This window comes from Pagrus major, chromosome 8, assembly GCF_040436345.1.
Source record: "Pagrus major chromosome 8, Pma_NU_1.0".
Lineage (NCBI taxonomy): Eukaryota > Metazoa > Chordata > Actinopteri > Spariformes > Sparidae > Pagrus > Pagrus major.
The window spans coordinates 27262810-27283083 of NC_133222.1; the positions used below are offsets into that span (position 1 = coordinate 27262810).

General features: G+C 40.2%; 1 protein-coding gene across 1 annotated transcript in view; it reads right to left on the reverse strand.

The window, feature by feature from the left end:
* LOC141001331 (uncharacterized) overlaps positions 1-12033 on the reverse strand; it is a 66509-nt gene extending 54476 nt beyond the window's left edge. Inside the window, exons 1-9 of the mRNA XM_073472372.1 lie at positions 11820-12033; positions 10826-10913; positions 10595-10702; positions 8770-8962; positions 7627-7752; positions 6380-6503; positions 6073-6142; positions 4645-4759; positions 4265-4382 (exon numbers count right to left, since the gene is read on the reverse strand). Of these exons, the coding sequence (XP_073328473.1) occupies positions 4265-4382; positions 4645-4759; positions 6073-6142; positions 6380-6503; positions 7627-7752; positions 8770-8962; positions 10595-10702; positions 10826-10913; positions 11820-11962 (1085 nt within the window). The 5' untranslated portion in view covers positions 11963-12033. The remainder of the gene's footprint in view (positions 1-4264; positions 4383-4644; positions 4760-6072; positions 6143-6379; positions 6504-7626; positions 7753-8769; positions 8963-10594; positions 10703-10825; positions 10914-11819) is intronic.
* Between the last annotated feature and the right edge of the window lie 8241 nt (positions 12034-20274).

Consider the following 20274-nt stretch of genomic DNA (forward strand, 5'->3'; position numbering starts at 1 on the left):
TGACTATTGCACATGTGGACATTGTGAAATCAATGCTGAAACTACATATCGTGCAGCTCTAGTGTGTACCAATTTTTTTTATCTACTCCTCCAATTTTTGTCAAGATATGTCACTCTGGACCAAAGTGGTAGACCAACTGGCAGACAAACAGAGTGGGGAAGGCAGAATGGGTACTATCAGTGACTAAAAGAAGAAGAAGGAAGTGAAAAAAAGGTAGTAAGACATTATTCAAATGCAGTAGCCAAGTGGTCTATACTGAGACCAAAGTCTATATGAGGAGCAGGAAATGTAAATACCAAAAGAGTGTTGGAAAACTAGGCAGACAGAGAGAAACTGAATGAATATTCTACAGAGTGGAAAGCTGCTCTTTGAATGGTAACGTAGGCTGTGCTGGCAGTCATTGTTACAACCTATGACTGAGGTGACAGCTGATTGACAGCCCAGTGTAGTCGAACAGGGACACGAGATGGATGAGCCTCTCAACCAATCATTAATCAGAATAGCCTATATGGGTGCATGACAACTCCTGTTCCTGCCATTCACAGAGAGTGAAAGAGGCTGAGATCCTTCAGGAAAATTAAGAGAGGTTGAAGATCTCGCCTCACTCTCCTCCTTCATTTCTCTCTCTCTACCCCCTTCTCAATTAGTGTACCTTCTCTCACAAGCTGCTTCTCTCTCTGACCCTCCATTCATCTCTCTTTCTCTCTTTTACTCTATTCGCTCCCTTTCCCTCTTTCTTCATCAGTATCTTCCCAGTGTAAAGGGATCCTGCCCTGGGAGACAGTCGGACCACTTAGTGTTGACTTCTGACCAGGCTTTCATAATGATGCCAAGCAGGCAACAAGGACTTCTCAATGTGATGTGGTGGCAGGCTGCCCACTGAAAACCAGAGCTAGAACAAAACAGGACTGTCAGTGCTGCCCTTGATGCATGCATATACAATCAGAAGAAGAGGTTCGCACATGCAACAAAATGTACTTTTACTGTCTTTGTAGCGCATAAATCTTTGAAAACATTGGTGTTAATATGTGGTTATGAAAGCTAGATGTAAAATGTTTAAAATAGAGCATAAAATGGCCACTTAACAGTTTAGCTGTTCTCCATAAGAAACCTAAAGATTTGTCCTTCATAATCCACTTTGCAGGGCATTGGTGTGTACCTGGTACGCCCTCTCCCCCCTGGCTCATGATAAAGTGCTTTATCACTGCCTGTGACACAGCTACGTTTATGGAAACTACTTGGCTGAGTGGCCTCTATTTAATCCAGAGTCTGCTGCACAGATCTTTGTCCAAGGTAAACAGACTTAGGTCCAAACAGTGAGACCTTTCCTACAATGAGAAGCACATGAGTGTGACATTAAAGTAGCTGAAGGCATCTTATCTATTAAAACAAATATGATAAACTGCATTTTATTAATCACTGTGCACCAGTCCGTCAAAAAAACAGACACACACACACTGGCTGTATACATAAACCTAGTGACCCTGCTGAGTTGCCATAACTACAGCTCCATGTCAACAAAACATGTCCGTCAGCATGTGACGTTTATATTCAACATAGTGAGAGACAGACAGAGGAGTCCAACTGAAAGCAGCATGGGCTGCCATTGAAGAAGCTAATTTAGCATAAAGGATGTTTAATCCAAACATGTACAAAAACAACCAGAGCAAAACAATGACGCTCTACTTCTCCTGGAATGCTTGATGTCAAAACATGTCCAGTCCCGATGAATTGATTGATATTCATGAGATGCCTGCGGTTTTATTTAGGACCAAGTCTCAAAACTGAGCTCTGAGAACTGTGCGGCACATTCTTCAGAAGAACCCATCGCTTTCAGCACATTCATGAGGGTGGTCCGGGACAACATTCATGGATGCGCGTCTGAGAAAACACATCTAATGAAATTTTGTGCTATACAAAATGTGGATTGTGGACATCTACACAAATGTCAGGATAAGGATGACATGATGTTATAAGCCACCAGAAAATAGTATAAGATATATATACCTAATTGTTTAACAACATAACAGAACTGTTTAATTATTAAGAAAAAGAAAAAAAACTAAAAGCAAAATGCTGTCAAATATGTGATGCGCTTTCCTTTTAGTCCAACACTACACTGAGCTGTGGCACACTGCATCAGCTTCTCAGCGAGGTTGTCTGACATGTGTCAAAGGGGGTGTAAGAGTTAGGAACACACTTGTCTTGCACAGCTGTCTACAGTTCATTCTGAAGCTGTGCCAGCACTGGAGAAAGGAGCACATGAGACTGCATCTCCCACTCAGCACTGATAAAAGTTACAGGTAGTTGTGAAGTTTACTTTTGTTTATGAGTGCTGTCCAGCAGCTTGTCTGCCCAGGCTAGCTGGATGTTTAGCTCATCCTCCTCTAAGTGCTTTGCCATGTGTTAAGTCAAAATAGCTCTCGATGGCATCAAGGTACTACACTGAACAAAAATATAAACGCAACACACAAATCTGTCTAAATCTGTGTTAGTGAGCACTTCTCCTTTGCCGAGATAATCCATCCCACCTAACAGGTGTGGCATATCAAGATGCTGATTAGACAGCATGAATATTGCACAGGTGTGCCTTAGGCTGGCCACAATAAAAGGCCACTCTGAAATGTGCAGTTTTGCTTTATTGGGGGGGTGTGGGGGGGGGGTCAGAAAACCAGTCAGTATCTGGTGTGACCACCATTTGCCCACCAGAGCTGTTGCCCATGAATTGAATGTTAATTTCTCTACCATAAGCCGTCTCCAAAGGCGTTTTTGAGACAATTTGGCAGTGCATCCAACCGGTCTCACAACCGCAGACCACGTGTAACCACACCAGCCCAGGATCTCCAGATCCAGCATGTTCACCTCCAAGATCGCCTGAGACCAGCCACCTGGACAGCTGCTGCAACAATCGGTTTGCATAACCAAAGAATTTCTGCACAAACTGTCAGAAACCGTCTCAGGGAAGCTCATCTGCATGCTCGTCGTCCTCATCAGGGTCTTGACCTGACTGCAGTTCTTCGTCGTAACCGACTTGAGTGGGCAAATGCTCACATTCGATGGCGTCTGGCACGTTGGAGAGGTGTTCTCTTCACGGATGAATCCCGGTTTTCACTGTTCAGGGCAGATGGCAGACAGCGTGTGTGGCGTCGTGTGGGTGAGCGGTTTGCTGATGTCAACGTTGTGGATCGAGTGGCCAATGGTGGCGGTGGGGTTATGGTATGGGCAGGCGTATGTTATGGACAACAAACACAGGTGCATTTTATTGATGGAATTGTGAATGCACAGAGATCCTGAGGCCCATTGTTGTGCCATTCATCCACGACCATCACCTCATGTTGCAGCGTGATAATGCACGGCCCCATGTTGCAAGGATCTGTACACAATTCCTGGAAGCTGAAAACATCCCAGTTCTTGCATGGCCAGCATACACACCGGACATGTCACCCATTGAGCATGTTTGGGATGCTCTGGATCGACGTATACGACAGCGTGTTCCAGTTCCTGCCAATATCCAGCAACTTCGCACAGCCATTGAAGAGGAGTGGACCAACATTCACAGGCCACAATCAACAACCTGATCAACTCTATGCAGCAAATGGTGGTCACACCAGATACTGACTGGTTTTCTGACCCCCCCCCCCAGACCCCCCCAATAAAGCAAAACTGCACATTTCAGAGTGGCCTTTTATTGTGGCCAGCCTAAGGCACACCTGTGCAATATTCATGCTGTCTAATCAGCATCTTGATATGCCACACCTGTGAGGTGGGATGGATTATCTCGGCAAAGGAGAAGTGCTCACTAACACAGATTTAGACAGATTTGTGAACAATATTTGACAGAAATGGTTCTTTTGTGTTTATAGAAAATGTTTTAGATCTTTGAGTTCAGCTCATGAAAAATGGGAGCAAAAACAAAAGTGTATATTAGTGCGTTTATATTTTTGTTCAGTGTAAATTAACTCTTTGAATCCCTCACCATCTACCACATTGATTGGCAGCATATCTCCTCAGACCAGCGCATCACACTTTCTAACCCCAACTAACAGTGATGTGATCTGTGTCTGTGAGCCATCCTTAGACATGACTGCTGAGACAAATTAATGTGCTACCTCAGATTGCTCTAGCGGAAGAAGTGTGCAGACAGTGTGTTTGTATGCAAATTAACCGAAGGCCGACATGCGGACCACATTACTCAGCAGTTAGCTGATTAATGGTTAACTGTTGCCATCCCCACACCAGATAGTGTTCAGTATCAACACTTACACATCAACAGGTACTCTCAGTAGCAGGGGTAACACTGCTCCCTCATCATTCAGGTCCATCAATCGAGGCTCCAGGAGCTCCATGATGGTCAGAGCAGTGCGGAACACAGCTGACAGGCCTGAGGACAGAGCAGGTTTTATAAAAAATGATTGCTTTAACATACATGAATGCTTTGTTCATAAAAAATGGGGGAAAAAGAGATAAGATAGAGAATAATGTCTTGGACAAGACAAGACTATTTATTTAAAAAAATTATCACCATTATTAAAAATAATTGCCCAGAAAATGATCAATCACAGTAATGTCAGTGTGTTTCATCTGCTTGCTTGTACATTTGTGCATGCGTGTGTGTGTGTATGTGCGTGTGTGCGTGCACATACCGTGCAGAATTATGAGATCCCAGACAGCCAGGACAGAGTCCCAGCAGGGCAGGGAAGAGAAGAGAGTGAGGAACCATGGCATCACAAAGTGGACTGATAAGACTCCTACTGACTCCTGCAGGGGGGTTGGGAAAACAGGAAGGGCTGATTTGGCATAACCAAACACTATTCAAGACTTGTTTCTCTGCCAATTCCTGTAGCTGTTCTTCTTCACGGACATCCTAACTGAAACATCCATCCGCAACATGCAAGTTAGTGTTGAAACTGACTTGTTACTTTGACGATTTTTTAAAATTGACAATGGTGTTACAGTCTACTTAAAACCATTAGTTTCCCCAAATATGCTGAACGTTGGTTTTTGTAATTTTGAACAAAATTCTGGTGTTTGATATTCACTGCTCTAACAGATAGGTCTTACAAATAGGATTAAAATAACCTTTATGCAGTCATTTATGTTTGAGCCTTGCGTTCAAAATGCACTAGGTCTCTATTTGCTCAGGTCTGATGGGTACAGCACACGTACAAAATTTTCTTTCCCGCTCGCCTGCCTTTACTCTGCTGAACAGCTCTATTACAAAGGAAATGCTGACCACTGATCTCTAATAGGCTTTTTCTGTAAGGGGGTACAACTATTGTGTCCACAATAAGCCCCTGTGGTGTGTGTGTTTCTGTTTTGTTGACTCGAAAAGGGCAGCTTTCTTCTCAGATCTGCTGAGTCGATGTGAAGTATAACAATCCTTTCAAAGACACTACAGTAACACAAATGGTAGCGGTGAATGCATCAGTGTGTGCAAGCAGACTTGGATGATGATTTTGAACAGAAGAGAACTAAGTTGCAACTGCAACCCTGACCTGGTATTTGAACTTATCGACCTCCATACTTGTTTTCTGTTCATTTTTTGGCTAAAAATCTAGTTAAAATGATAACATCTCCTTATCCCTGAGATGGCATTCAATTTCTGACTACATGCAGCTGCAAGAAAGTTGTTGTGCATCTGCTGTGAGGCTCACTGAATTGACCTTGTGAAAATAGTTCAACAGTAGGGAGAAAATGACATAGCTGAAGGCTTGTGCCTCCATGTGCAAACAGTAATATTGCCAAACATGACGAGCCTTGAGCCTAATGCAGTGAATGATAGAAGAGGCCCAGTTGCTGATGGATACATTACAGTGGCCTCTCCCCTAAAGATGAACTACCATCACTTAGCCATATCTGGCCTGAAAAAAAAAAAAACACACACACACACACACAAAGAAACACACAGTTTTCAGTGGCTAGTCATGATCAGTACCATGTTGAAATTCAAACCTGCTTATTTCTTAGTCAGTCCGTCATTTTACAGAAATTTAAAGTGGATCATCAGGCTTCTGCTTCTACCTACAAATCCAGAGAGTGAACCTGAGGAATGAAAATCACAAAGGACTCACCAAGTGCTGAGAGAGCTTGGGCTTTCTGTGTTTCAGGAACTGGTCAAACACCTTCACCTGATGCTGGACCCTGATTGGATGAAAATTAAGACCTTTGTGATTACTCCACAACAACAAAGTGCATCTTTCCCTGATTTCCCTAATTTTGTGCAATATACTGAATGTTTAATTTAGTCAGTAATAAAATGCATTCTATTCAGTAGTTCAGTGTATTTGTATTTATTATACATTTTTAGTGTGTATTTTTTTTAGTTATTTATATTGTATTTATATTCTTATTTATTGTATACTGTGAACCCATTCTTACTTGGTGAGACTGAGGTCAAACAGTTCAGCCAGATATTTGGGTTTATCCAACAATGCTGTCAGAGCCCAAAACGCCTCCTCCTCTGCCAACTGCATCAGCAGCACTGCAGCAATGTAGGACATCCCTATGAGACACAAAGATTTTACATACAAAGAAACAGAAATACTGCATTTCTTACAGCATTGGGTATGGGTGTTTGATATACTGCATTAAGAATATTTAAGCTACTGGAGTGATCATGTTTTATCGAAAGGGTGAGACAATGGAAATACTTGAGTAGGAGCAGCAGGGTACAATGCTGAGGACAGGCAGCAGGGCATAACCTCAATAAGCTTTGCTTGCAAACTGTGCATATCTGGCCTTCTCATGACCACAGCATCTTTCCTCCAAAATACAATATATTTTCAATGGAGCTGCATACACAGGAGGACATCCTGTAATGCAAAGAGCTATCACTGGAAAGTGGAAATTTTAAACCATGAATGGAATATTGGTCAAGAAGAAAATGTAATTGATTTTTCATTCTACTTGTATAGTATGCTGTTACAATTAATGACACATTTCTTTCCAGAAACAAAGTTTAAAAATGTGCAAAAAAAAAGAAAAAACAGTCTGTAATCTTTTGGCAAATGTGTCAAATATTTCATCCAGATTCTAACTTCCCTCAAATCAAAGAAAATGTTTCAGATTTTAACTTAATGGAGAACACAAAAGAGCAGCTGATTATCCATGAAAGTTCCATCACAATCAAACAAACAAAAAAGGAAAAAAACCAGCAGCAATAATTGTTTGTTCTGCTAACATTTCACAATCTGATTTTCAATGTATATAAATAAAAATAAAAAATACATTAAAAAGCCCAAAATTCATTATGACATAGACAATGTGTAGTTAACAATGTGAAAAAGATTTCACTGAGACTTCCTGAGCATAGCAGAGCATGGTGAGCATAATGCAGTAACTCTTTATATTAATAGTCCTCTACTTCCATCTAGTGGTCACATGATGAGTCAGAGGGAACACCTTGCTAAACTCAAATGTCAGTAAGTGTCCTTCGACAGGGCATGTGGAACAAAGCCAACAACCTGATGATAATCATTTCAATATTATTAACTGTGAATCAGAGAAGGATAACAGAAGAGGAAGCCCTTTATACTGTTGAAAAAATAAAATAGTATATTCAGAATCCCATGTGTCTGAGAAATGAATACAGAAAAATCATCATCACCAATCATTTAGTCAATCACCTTGGCTGTATCCAACCTGCGGGCTGTATTTGGCGAAGGCAATAAGGACTCTGAAGAGTTTAGCCTGACCCTCGATGGCTTCTGGGCTCTCCCCCATGAGAGAACGGTGGGTCGGGAAGGAACGCTCTGTGGAATGGGTAAATTAATTAATATTAATATGAGCTACACTTATAGTAGTATACTACTAGACACTTCCCTCCAACAACAGACCTATGAGCTTCTTGTACCTGGTGTTCACAGAAATTCTCTGTGTCGTTTTTATTTACATTCATTTCTAAAGCAGTGCTCTGGTCACTACTGTTTGCCACTGCCTTTCACTGAAGCAATTTTAAGGCTTTGAACTGCACTGTAACTTTTATTTTCTCTGTGACTTTTGTTTTCTATCATTGTGAATAGTAATTTTTGCTGGATTTCTGTTGATCATTGTGATAGTTGAGCGACTCGGACCAATTCAGGGCAGAGTAATACCGGGTGCTGGGAACGCCGGAGCTAATAGGAAGAAAAGGTGTTTTTTCCTATTAAGCTGTTTTACCGCTGGATTGGGGGCCAACTCAGGGCCGAGTGGAACCAAGTGGAGACAAGGGGTCTCTTAAGGTTATCACCGCTGGTTGGCTGCTTTTTCAGAATTTGTAGCGTAAACAAACTGAATTCACGGTGACGACCGGGTCTTAAGGATAATTATAAAGTGCACTGGGACGAGTGACAAGTAGAACAATGGGAGGTAAATCCAGCAAAAATCAGGAAGCTAGCGTAGGAAACCTATTTTATTTTAGCCTACTTTCCTATTTCTTAACTTGTTTTAATGTTTTGTTTTAATGTTTTTTATGCGCCTGTAAAGCACTTTGAGTTGCCTTGTGTCTGAATTGTGCTATACAAATAAACTTGCCTTGCCTTGCCTTGCCTTACTAAACTTCACCTTTAACCCTAAACATGCTGCATGACCAGAAAAGAGCTGCATTGCGCGGTGCACTACAGTAGAGTACAGTAACAAACACTAAAAGCCAACATTAACCAATTTTTACGTCATTTTGAGGACTGAACATAAGTTTTAAATTCAGTCCAAAAACTATCCAAAATTTAAATTAGACAACATTCAACATTTAAACACTAAGCCTACAACTTCATTCCACATTTTGAGCTCACGTAGGTCCAGAGCAATCTGTCTGAAGAGTGTGATGTCGTCTACAGAGTATGTGGGCTCGGGGCCGCTGGAGGGCTGCTGCTGGTTCAAATCCAGGTCGTTTTGAGTCTCACTCAGTGTGGTGATTGCCGACAGGATGCCATACTCACTAACTCCCAAGTCCACCAGGGGCCCACGCACCTCAGACAAGCACTTCTGTTGGAGAAAACCCAACACATTCCACTGTTAGAAAATAATCAGTACCACTTCTGCTGTGAATGAATGACGGAGTAGGGGAGGGATCATGACTCATAACCCGGTTTGGTCAGGCAGCAAATCAATGTACAGCCAACCTGAATTAGTTAAACTATAATGAAATCGTGGGTACAGATAGTGATTGGGGAATTTAAGATTGCTGAAGCATTGAGCAAATCTGCTTGCCATTTCTTGATGTTGCATTTCAAGGAAGGATTCCATCCAAAACATGTGATAAACATGTAACCAGAATATATGAATTAGTGTTCTGACTGCTGTCTTTGATTTTCTGTTAAATAAAAGCAAGTAAGAGTCTACTACTTTGCTTTCGAACACTGTGTGGGATTGTGGTAATATGAAACCCAGTAATACTTCTCTGCTACATGAGTACTGTAATTAGGCCTCTTTTGAGGTAGTCACATGATTTTTGCTGTGTTTACGTGAGGCATTTATACAGCTTACATTATGCTACTTCTTTAAAAAGGCCAACTGTGTTGGATGGTCTGCTTCAAGTTTAACATCCATAGTTTTGAGAATTTCCTCTAAATCAACAAAATATAACTATGTCTGCCACCAACTATTATTATTAGCTACATCTGCAGATTAATTTCTGTAATAATCAATTTTTCATTTTGTTTATATAATGTCAGAAAGTAATCTAAAAATTTCTATTTCAATATTGACATGTTTCTGTTTAGCATTTTTGCTTGAAAAGCGACTTTCTTTGTTGATTTACTAACAGCAAAACAGCTCTGACATCAACAACAAATAGCAACATATTCAAGAAAACATCATTATGTATTTTATGTTATTATTTGTCAAGTCACCAATTGTTATACAAAGGAACCGCAACAAACAAATGTTTACATTTTCAATTAATCTGCTGATTATTTTTTCTATTAAATGCCAAAAGCAGAGAAGAAATTACCATCACAACTTCCCAGAATGCAAAGTGACATTTTTAAACTTATTCAGTTAACAAAAATACAACCAAAGCAGCAAACCATGATATCTGAGAAGCTAAAAAGAAGGCATGTTTTTCATGTGCTTTTTTACTTAAAAAATGTCAACACAACTTTTCCATCATTTAAATAACAAGAATATTAGGTAGGCTAATATACAGGCCAGTATAAGAGTACACAAGAGAGACACAGACTGACACAGAATTAATTGATTATCAAAGTAATCACTGATTATATTTTTGACAATTGACTAATCAAAATAGATTAATAACGTATTGTTCAAGCTCTAAAAGAAGTGTAGAATCAGTTCCAACTCCACACAGTTGTAGTTGATTTTAAGATTTTGACACGGACATGTTAAATGATTATTTTGAAATGATGAAGAGAAAGCTGTTGAAAATAATTACAGTATTCTATGTATTTTCTTTCTTGCATTAATTCAGTTTTGGAAATCACAGCCTCAGTAAAAGTAAATGAGGGAAATGATATGGTGGCACTGTTTAAAAAATAATTTTGTTTCCTCTCCCAACCTCACCTAGTAACTTTGCAAGTGAGTACTACATCATGTAACATCACTTGGAGAAGGATGAAAGAGGCCGTTCTTCCCAGTGCATGTCTCATTGTATTTTACCTCGTAGTTGAAGTCACTGGTTTCTCTCAGACTGTCAATGGTGAGAAGACACTTCCACACTCTACCTCGCAGGCTTGGTGGAATACCCATCCTGACAAATCGCTCAATCTGAAAACAAAGCAAGGGTGTGAGGGAGGACTAGATGTTTCTTTACACTTACTGCATGGTAAAACAATATGCTAGAGTATTAGCAAGACTCTTTTTTTTTTTTGCAGTCGAGACCAGTCTCACCTGGCTCTTGCAGATAAAGCTGGCTCCATTCCAGTAGCTGAGCAGCTCACACAGCTCTTTCACCCTCACCGAGCTCAGCTGGGGGTAGCTGACAGACAACACAACATAGTGGGTTTAGACTGATTCATCAGTTTTTGGAAATCAGGCTGATGATGGCATTTTCTATGAAAGCAAAACTGGTCATTGAGTGTTGAATTCTGATTTACAGAGAGACGATCATAAATGATTACTGAAACTCTGAGTTGTTCTGCTGATGCTGATATATGATTCGGTATTCTTTGAGTGTTCATGAATAGGATTTCGCTGGTGGTTGTGTTTTTAAATCACATGTGATTGCTGAGACCATTCCAGTGTGGTGTGTGTGTGTGTGTGTGTGTGTGTGTGTGTGTGGGGTGGGGGGTGGGGGGGGGATGAGGTAACTATATGCTACCTCACAGGTTTGTCCACTCTGACAAGTAAACATAATTTCTATGTATCTATTTTGATTCCTATTTCACTTTTTGGTCACCAAATGGTTGAATGAAAGCGGGGAAAATAATGTCGGTAGCTGATTTCTATAAAGTTATACAGGCAGCTAAGTTTACATACTGTAACAATACTGGTCCCACGTATGTAACGCTAACATTGCTGACTAGATAACAACAATATATAACATGAGACACACCTCAAACGACACGGTAAAGTCTAATATAATGCCATAGCGTTGTTTTTCTCTCAGTATTAACCTGAATAGGCTTCCAGTGGACGCCACTTAACTGACGTTTAACATTACTGTAATTAATTAACGATAACAACCGAGAGAAGGTTGGAATAAAATGAAATATAACTCACTATATGGTTGAATAGTTAGCGTTAATTCAGCTGTAGCGTTACCCAAGAGCTTTAAATGCCCTGCTTCATGGCCAAAGTTAACGCTAACTAACTAACTAACTAACTAACTAATTAGCTAGCTTAACTGCTTCCCACGAGCTAATAACGCTCCCCTGTCCCGCACCTGTAATCGTGACATCGGTGATGAAGTTTTTGGTCCTTTCGTTTAGTCAGAGCAAAGCCGAATTCATCAAAACGCAGGCTCTCACTGCGTCTCCTAATCGTCGAGCTTCTCCTGCTGGCGTTGCTGCTGCTTCTCCTCCTCATACTTGTAAAGAAAGACAGTTGTTCGAGCACAAACTTCCAGCCCGTTTTCAAATAAATCTGAGCAGTCAACAAAGCCGCCGGGCTGTCAAACTCAACGGTCACTCTGGACCCGCCCCCTTTTCTTACGTCACCGCCAACTGAAAATGGGCGGGATGAATCAGAGGGTTTTAAACAAAGAGGCAGAGCGCAGATCAGCTGGAGGAGCGTGACATCAGACCACCAGCGTGAGATCAGAAACACATCACAACGTGCTGACAGTCCCGTCATGCTCACACCAATGGCAACAACATACTTTTTCATAATTTATGTAACAATAACATTAGGTTGGCGAATATATTTTATGAGGAATAGACACAGCTGACTTCGGTCAACAATAATAACTTAAAGGATCCTATAAAAGTTGATGGAAAGAAAGAACACTACTCTCCAGATATCTTCCTCATTCTCTTATCTCTCTCTCTCTTGTGTAATAGAGAGCTGAAGTAATGTCCCTTCCAGTTTGCCCCATCGGACCTTATTTCAGAAGAACTTTGTATGGTAATGAATGGAGAGAGTCAAGTCATTATTTGATCCCGTTTGAATTGTGTCATTTATCACACATATGATGTTTGTCAATTTAAAAGATAAGTTTTCAACTTGAGAACGTTGCAGTTTGTCATAAAACTAATGAAGTATAAGACTGTGAAAGTACGTAATTATTAAGACAACACAGACAACAGGCTCGTTAGTGACGTCATCTCGTTGAGCGTCACCAAAACCTGTAACTTAAACATTGTAGAGCTGCTCGCAGAACTGACAATCTATCCTTTCACATAACTGCAGCTGTCAATATGCTCAGTTTCATTGTGATTTTCAGCCTTGTTTGTACCTATTCTGTGCCGAGTTGGCAGCCATGTTGTTGTTGGTGACGTTTGTTGAGTGAGACGAGCGGTTTAACACAAAACTAGATGGTATTTGAGTTAAATTATGACAAACTGCAACTTTCTTGACTTGGAAAATTATCTTTTAAAGTGACAAGCATCATATATGTTATTCATGGCACAACTCAAATTATTTGTCTCTCCATTCACAACCATGCAAACTTCCTCTGAAATAAGGTCCCATGAGGGAAGCTGGAAAGGGCATGACTTCAGCTCTCTATGAGACCCCTTTACATCTACTTGATTGACTGATTGATTGATTGATTGATTGAAATCTTTATTTCGAACATGTACATTTTTTTTAACGACCATCAACAACCAAACAAAACAAAATAGTGCACAAGAAAACTCAGCCCCTCTCCATTAATCTTTAGCTAATAATTCAGCATAGGCTTCCTTATTTAATCATCATTTATGAATACATAAATAAATACATCTGAAATATGTATATATATATATATATATATATATATATATATATATATATATATATATATATATATATATATATATATATATACTGTATATATATATATATATATATATAGATACATGTAGTAGATCACAACAACAGTTACTACAGCACACACCCCAGAGAGAGAGACTTAGCTTAGGGTATGTAGTCATTCACGTTTCATGTTTCTTTTGGCCTTTTTATATCACCAATGTAAGAATTACTCATAACATCAAGAACTTCAATATTTGTGATTTAAATAACTTTTGTTGGTCATGTATTAGAGCCCAACATATGTGTGATTTTACTGTTTTCATGGGAGATAAGACCCTACCTTATGGGAGCTCACCTCCCATTGGCTCCCAAGTAACTATCACCCTGTTTTCAGTGGTTTAGAGTGATATTTTAGTGGACTGGATTTTACTCTAGTAATGAACTCTTACTTATTTGTCGTGTGTGGAGTAGTGACCAGAGAAGTGCTGCTCAGTTAATTGTAGTTCAGACTGAAAGTGAAGTTAGAAAGTCAGTTAAGTAAGAAAGAACTTGCTCAGTGTGCTGCTTGAAGAAATAATCTGATTACCAGTGAAATGACTGCTGTGTGTTTGTGTCTGTAGTTCAACATCTTCAGTTAACAAAGCACATCTTTGAGAGCATGTTTACTTCCATTTCTGGAGTAAATTCCTTTAAAAGTCCTCGGTCTTCAGGAGATGAATGAAGGAGTAAGAGACCTTCATCTCCTGGAGATCTTGACCCTCCTACGATCTGGAAGGAACACAAAGGAAGGGGGAGAGAGAACTTCGTTTTGTGGAAACATCATTCCTTCCAAGATCTGGGAGAAGCTCGGACGAAGAGGTGAGAGACCTTCGTTCCATGGAGGCACCAACTCATATATCATCGTGGATGAGCCCGGATGAAGGGCTGAGAGCCCTTCGGCCTGTGAAGACAACAGCCCTTTCACACTGTAAAAAGGGATTTTAAATTTTTTGTCAGCAATACATACAATTTTACAGAGCCCTGGAGGTGACATGGATGTGTTTTGTAGTGTATCTTGCACGCGCGGGTTACACTAAGACACAAACTAAAGATAGTAATTAACGCCGTACATTTGTGAAAGTGGAAAACGGAAAACTAAAGCTGTTGCAGTCGGTTAAATGAAGGCCTTTTATCATGGATTGAGACCATCTCGTAATTTTTTTCTTTAATTTAGGTTTGCATCATGAAGAAATACTTAGAAGCATAGCCTTACATGGTTCCATTTTAAGCCGGAAGCATCTTATCAGAATCCTTAAAGCACACAGACTTCGTCATCGACAATATTCAGACTTGCAGGAAGTAATCGATTTTATCAATGAGCAATTGAGAGGCCCTGGGAGACATCATGGTTACAAGTGGATGTATGGAGAGTGTCTGGGACATGGACTTAAGGTACAAAAAGAGGATGTGAGATTGATCTTGTCAGGGCTCGATCCTGTGAGTAGCGGAGCACGCCAGAGACGACGACTAAGCAGGAGGCAATATTTTTCTGAAGGACCAAACTTTATTGGGCACACGGATTCGTATGATAAGCTGAAACCCTATGGCATTTGTATTAACGGGTGCATCGATGGGATTTAAAGAAAGATCATCTGGTTGAAAGCAGCCCTAACAAGCAGTGATCCATATGTAATTGGAGGCTACTTTGTTGAAGCCATGGAACAAGTTGGCGGTGGCCCAAGGATTGTCCGCACAGATCGAGGAACAGAAAATGTCGTTGTTCGTCATTTCCAGGCACAATGCTGGAAGAAGTAGGCCTACTCAAACCCTATCAAAAAATGGAAATACTCAAGTAAAGTAAAAGCACCTCAAAATAATACTTAACTACAGTACTTGAGTAAATGTACTTGGTTACTTTCCACCTCTGTCTAGGTATTCATCCGTCGCAATTGTGTGGACAACAGAGCAGCCAAACAAAGCTACATTGGAGGAGCAAGCACTGCTAACAAAGAATTGAAAGTTGGTGGGGTGTCATGTGGAAGGAAGGCATTGAGTACTGGATCCAGCTACTGGGAGAGCGCAAAGATCAAGGCCTGTTTTCTGGGGATTTCCTGGACAAAGCACAGTCACAGTTCTGTTTCATGAACATCATTCAGGTATGTCAATTCTTGATAATGTTGATTGATTGATTGATTGATTGATTGATTGATTGATTGATTGATTGATTGATTGATGTAACCTACTATATTAATCCTAGCCTGTCTCTTACGGCTTTGGTTGGCGTACATGATGTTCTAGTATTGTTAGTTTGTTTTGTTTAGTTGGAATCCCATTAGCTAATATACAAAAAGTTACTATAATTGTAAGTTGCCAGAACATGATCTTCAAATAATATTTTCAAGTTTGGGGAACTTCTGTCAAGTTTTAAAATGTCAAATGGTGTGAGAATGATTGACAGCCCCTGCTGGTTCAACATGTGCATCAGTGAAATGTTAACATTGACTGCATGTGTCCTGTTACCTGTGTTCTGCTGTTTCAACGGATGTCAACATCAGACATAGGTACTAATTTGTGAAAAAAATCTATTCATGGAATTAAGATTTATTTTTCTGCAGATACGTTATAACATAATGCTGAGATACATGTCATTGTAAAGATTGTGATTTAGTATTAATCAGGCATTAGCTGTTTTGACAGTGAAACTCATGGTGTTCTTTTTCAAAAATCTTTTACTTCAGTTTCTCATTCAAACTCAAGGCTGACTGAATGAGGTCTGACCACTGCTTGAACAGAGAGGAATTTGATATGGTGAAATATCAGTACCAGACTCCGCTAAAAAGAAAAATCAGTTTTATAAGATGAGCAAGGGAACCCCCCCCCCAAAATGTGTGAAACAACATCTTTGACTATTATTGGTCCCCTCATGTAAATTCGGCAAATGTTAAATTAAAAATAATTGTTTATTTCCCTTCACAAAAAGCCTTTAGGCGCTGCTCCATTCACGTGCAAGTTGTGTAATTGGTATTTATTCACCAAATGTGATATTCTACATATTTTATTTTATTATATTTTTTTATTGGTTCAATTGCTTTCATAGCATAGCCTGAAATCATCTTGAAAATACTGCATTCATGGGGCTGGACAGCAGGCAAATACGTGCAAGCTGTTAAACAAAACCATAGGCATACTGTACATGCTGGATTTGATGGGTGGATCTATCTGCAGTGATGCCAGAAATATTGCATAGAAATATTTAAATGTGAATTATGACAGCATAGATGGTGAATATGAAGGCAGGGTGTTGCTAGTTTATTTACTAGTCAGTGATTAAACGTAATAATGAATATTGAGCTTTCATTTTGAATGTGCAATTGTGATAGGAAGACAGGTATATAGATTTTTTATATGAGTATGTTGATTCTGGTCAGGGAGAATAACTTGACTTTGAAGGTTGTTGGTTACTGTGCAGGGTTTTCCATAAGTGCTGGCTGTTGCACATCGTTCCGTGGAGGCACCAACGCATATATCACTGTGAATAAGTTTGTCTACCACCATGAAGGAGCCCAGACGAAGGGGTGAGAGCCCTTCAGTATGTAGAGAAACCAGCCCTTCAAACACCTGGAAGAAGCCTGGGCAAAGGGGTGAGAGCCCTGGAGAAATGATCTCTTCCCAGTCATCCACGTTCGTATATTGGAGGAGTCAGAGCAGAGTAGATCTCCTTTTCCTTCTGTTCAGGACGAGGAGAGAGAAAACCAGCAAGATGAAGAGAGGAGCTGGTCCGATGGATTAAAGAGAGGCAGGCCAGGAGACAGAGAGGAAGCAGAGGGAGTGGAAGGAGAGAGAAAAGAAAGAATGGTTGGAAAAAGAATGGAAGAAGTGGGAGATGACGGAGAGGAAGATATGGGAAAAGGAGGAGAGAGAGAAAAGGGCAAGGAAGGCAGAAATCTGCCGTCACTGGCTCAGTACCAAGAGGGCAGCCATCATCAAAGCCCTGAACAACAGTCATGATGATGATGAGGATGAGAGCTTCATCGCACTTAATGGTATGAAAGTCATTTTACATTTTTACATAGCTTCAGTATGCAGTGGCTCCTACAGTCACTATTAATTGTTTATAATGATGTCTGATATGTGTGAATACTTAGTTACATTAGTTACTTGATGCACATGAACTCTTAAATTCTCAGAACATTAAAGAAATACTTTGTTTAGTTTTCTGTGCATTAAAGGACAGGTTCACATTTTTCAGTGTTGGACACTTTAAGTAACTAATAATTTACTCAAGTCCTATACTTAAGTGCAGTTTTCAGGTACATGTATTTTGCAAGAGTATTTCCATTTTGTGCTATTTTACACTTCTGCTCAACTTAATTTTTATTAATTAATTTATAAATTAATTTAATTTGTAGGAAGTTATTTTCCTACATTTGTTTGGCAGCTTTAGTTACTAGTTACTTTGCAGATTCAGATTGTGCCAATTCTTCTGCACTGACAGTAAAACAAATTAAAAAATAGTGCAGGACTTTTATGTCATCATGTTGACCTGGCCGTTGATGTTGTTACTTTCAGGAGACACTTCTCAAGAGAAAGACTGCAAAATAAAGGGGCAGTTTTACAAAAGGAGCTAGCTGTATCCCTTTAAGTGCAGGACACAACAGAGTCTGAGGCTGGAAGGAAAGACAGTGGTGCGAGGAGTACAGGATGAGTATGGAACAGTGAGAGACAGGTTTCTGACACAGAGGTAGGCCACAGCACTCCCAGGAAGTCTAAGCTTCCTAAGTTAAGGCTTCACATTACTGTCTGCTGCAAGTGTGCAAAAAATCTCTTTAGCAGAAACAAGCGTAAACGTGTGAAACCCCTGCAACCACCTACACATAACAGAACAACCATTTGATAGCCAACTTAACCTAAACGAACCCATCCTAGCCTAGCCTAGCCTTACCTTAATAAAGGAAGTATGGAAGGCTGGTTTGCCGATGAGGGGTAAGATCCCCCTGTGAAACCTTGGGACAACCTAAGACAGGCAAAGCCACAAGTACTTGACCTCAACACCACTGTGAGCAGGCATAGTGAGCACAACAACTGTGACTTGTGTTTTTGTACAATGTGCAGGAACACAGGAAATTGTTTGACAGAAGATTTAAAGCTATTTTAAAAAGTTTATGTCTAAAGCTAAAGGTTAAGAAACATATGTTTAAAAAATAGGCAAGCATGGAGCACTGGTTCGCTGATGATGGCCCTGTGAACCCCTGGACAATCTAAGACAGGCCACGAGTACTTGGCATGTTTGCCATTGTGGGTAGGCACAATGTGCAACACCATGTCTCATGTTCTTTCAGGAGAACCTTGAGTGGTGCATGTTAACTGATACCTGGGACTGGGAGGGGACACCCTATCAATGATCTCTAACACACTTTCTTCACGGTCTGATGCCCTCCCTGAAAGTACAACCTTGGAAATGATCGATATAACCTATAATGGTGATGACATCAGGTCGACACCAATGGAGCAGAGGTGGAGAGGGTGACCTGAGGACCGTCATCACCTCCACCTGGGTCAAACAGACACACCAACAGATCGTCTCACTGAGGAGACTCCTGCCCTCCAGGAGGCGCTACAGGAGCCTCTGTTTGTACCAGCAGCTGATATCTTTCATTTTGAGTCCTTTTGGTTGATGCTTCATGATGATAAAAATAAACATCAAGAAAAAGATATTTATTGTTTTTCAGTGTTTCATATTTGTGAATGTAAATTGTATAAATATTATTATTTAATATTGTTTGTTGTCTCCAAAACTTCAATTAGTTTAAAGTCTTAAAAGGTAACTAAATATGAATAAATCTAATTGATATGGTCATATGCAGACAGGTGACAATAACAACTAAAAAATCTAATAGATATTTATCAGATGCTTCCATATCCACTGAATGGTTAAACGGACCAACAAGATAGGACTCATATGTCAAAGCCTTCACAGTCACAAAATCTCAACCAAACAGCTGGGAGGTTTCTCCACCACCAACACACCAAAGTCCAGTTTGTTTGACTAGTACCGTGCTCAAGCCCGGTACACTTCCTTGGCCCCCAGTTACTCATGCACGAGCACAAGCATGGGTACGCAACGTGGACATGAAGTATAATGATGGGTATAACGCCACCTTGCATAATGAAGAAATCCAGGAATGTGAGAGGCTGTCTATGACCAAAACGACACAAAGTAAGCCACAAAAAAGTCAGTAAAGTCATGTTCTCTGTGTTGTTCTCCATTGTGCTGCGACCGCACTACAACATGATGATGTATGTACAGGAGGTAATCGTGCTCAGGCCTGGTTGCAGCCGGAGCAAAGTGTGTGCAGGCCAGCAGGGGACTGGAGAGGAGGGATAATCATGCTTTCTGCACGGTACGGAGCAACTGGGCCAAGTGTGAGTAAGTAAAAGTAAAAGTACTCGTGCAAAATGTCCTCTCTTAGAGTGTTAATATCTTATATAACATTTTAATATTGAATTAACATGTAAGCAGCATTTTATATTGTAGCCAGCTGTGACAACAGCTTTGTGTGAATCTTATCAACTCCTTTTATTTTACCCTGACAGGCTAAAATTAGGCCTGACCTCATCCTCAAACCTGTCCACCTAGTCATGTAACAGGTCCAGGTTGTGTTTCCATCGAGCTCTGCATTCAGCTTTCATCAGATAACTTAAAATACTTTTTTATGTTATATATCTAAAGAAAACACAGACCAGTTTTCTACTCAAACAACTGACAAAATTGCGCTTCATAAACTAAAATTCTTTATGTAGCTGACCAACTGGGGAAGTTTCATGGTGATATAGTTCACCTGTACTCCCTTTAAAAGTGGCTTCCTGAAATGTATAGATTTGCAGTCAGCTATATTTACACAAGAAGTCGACGACAGCAACCACCAGCTCTGTTGATCTCAGTTTAGCATCTCTAAAAATGGCGG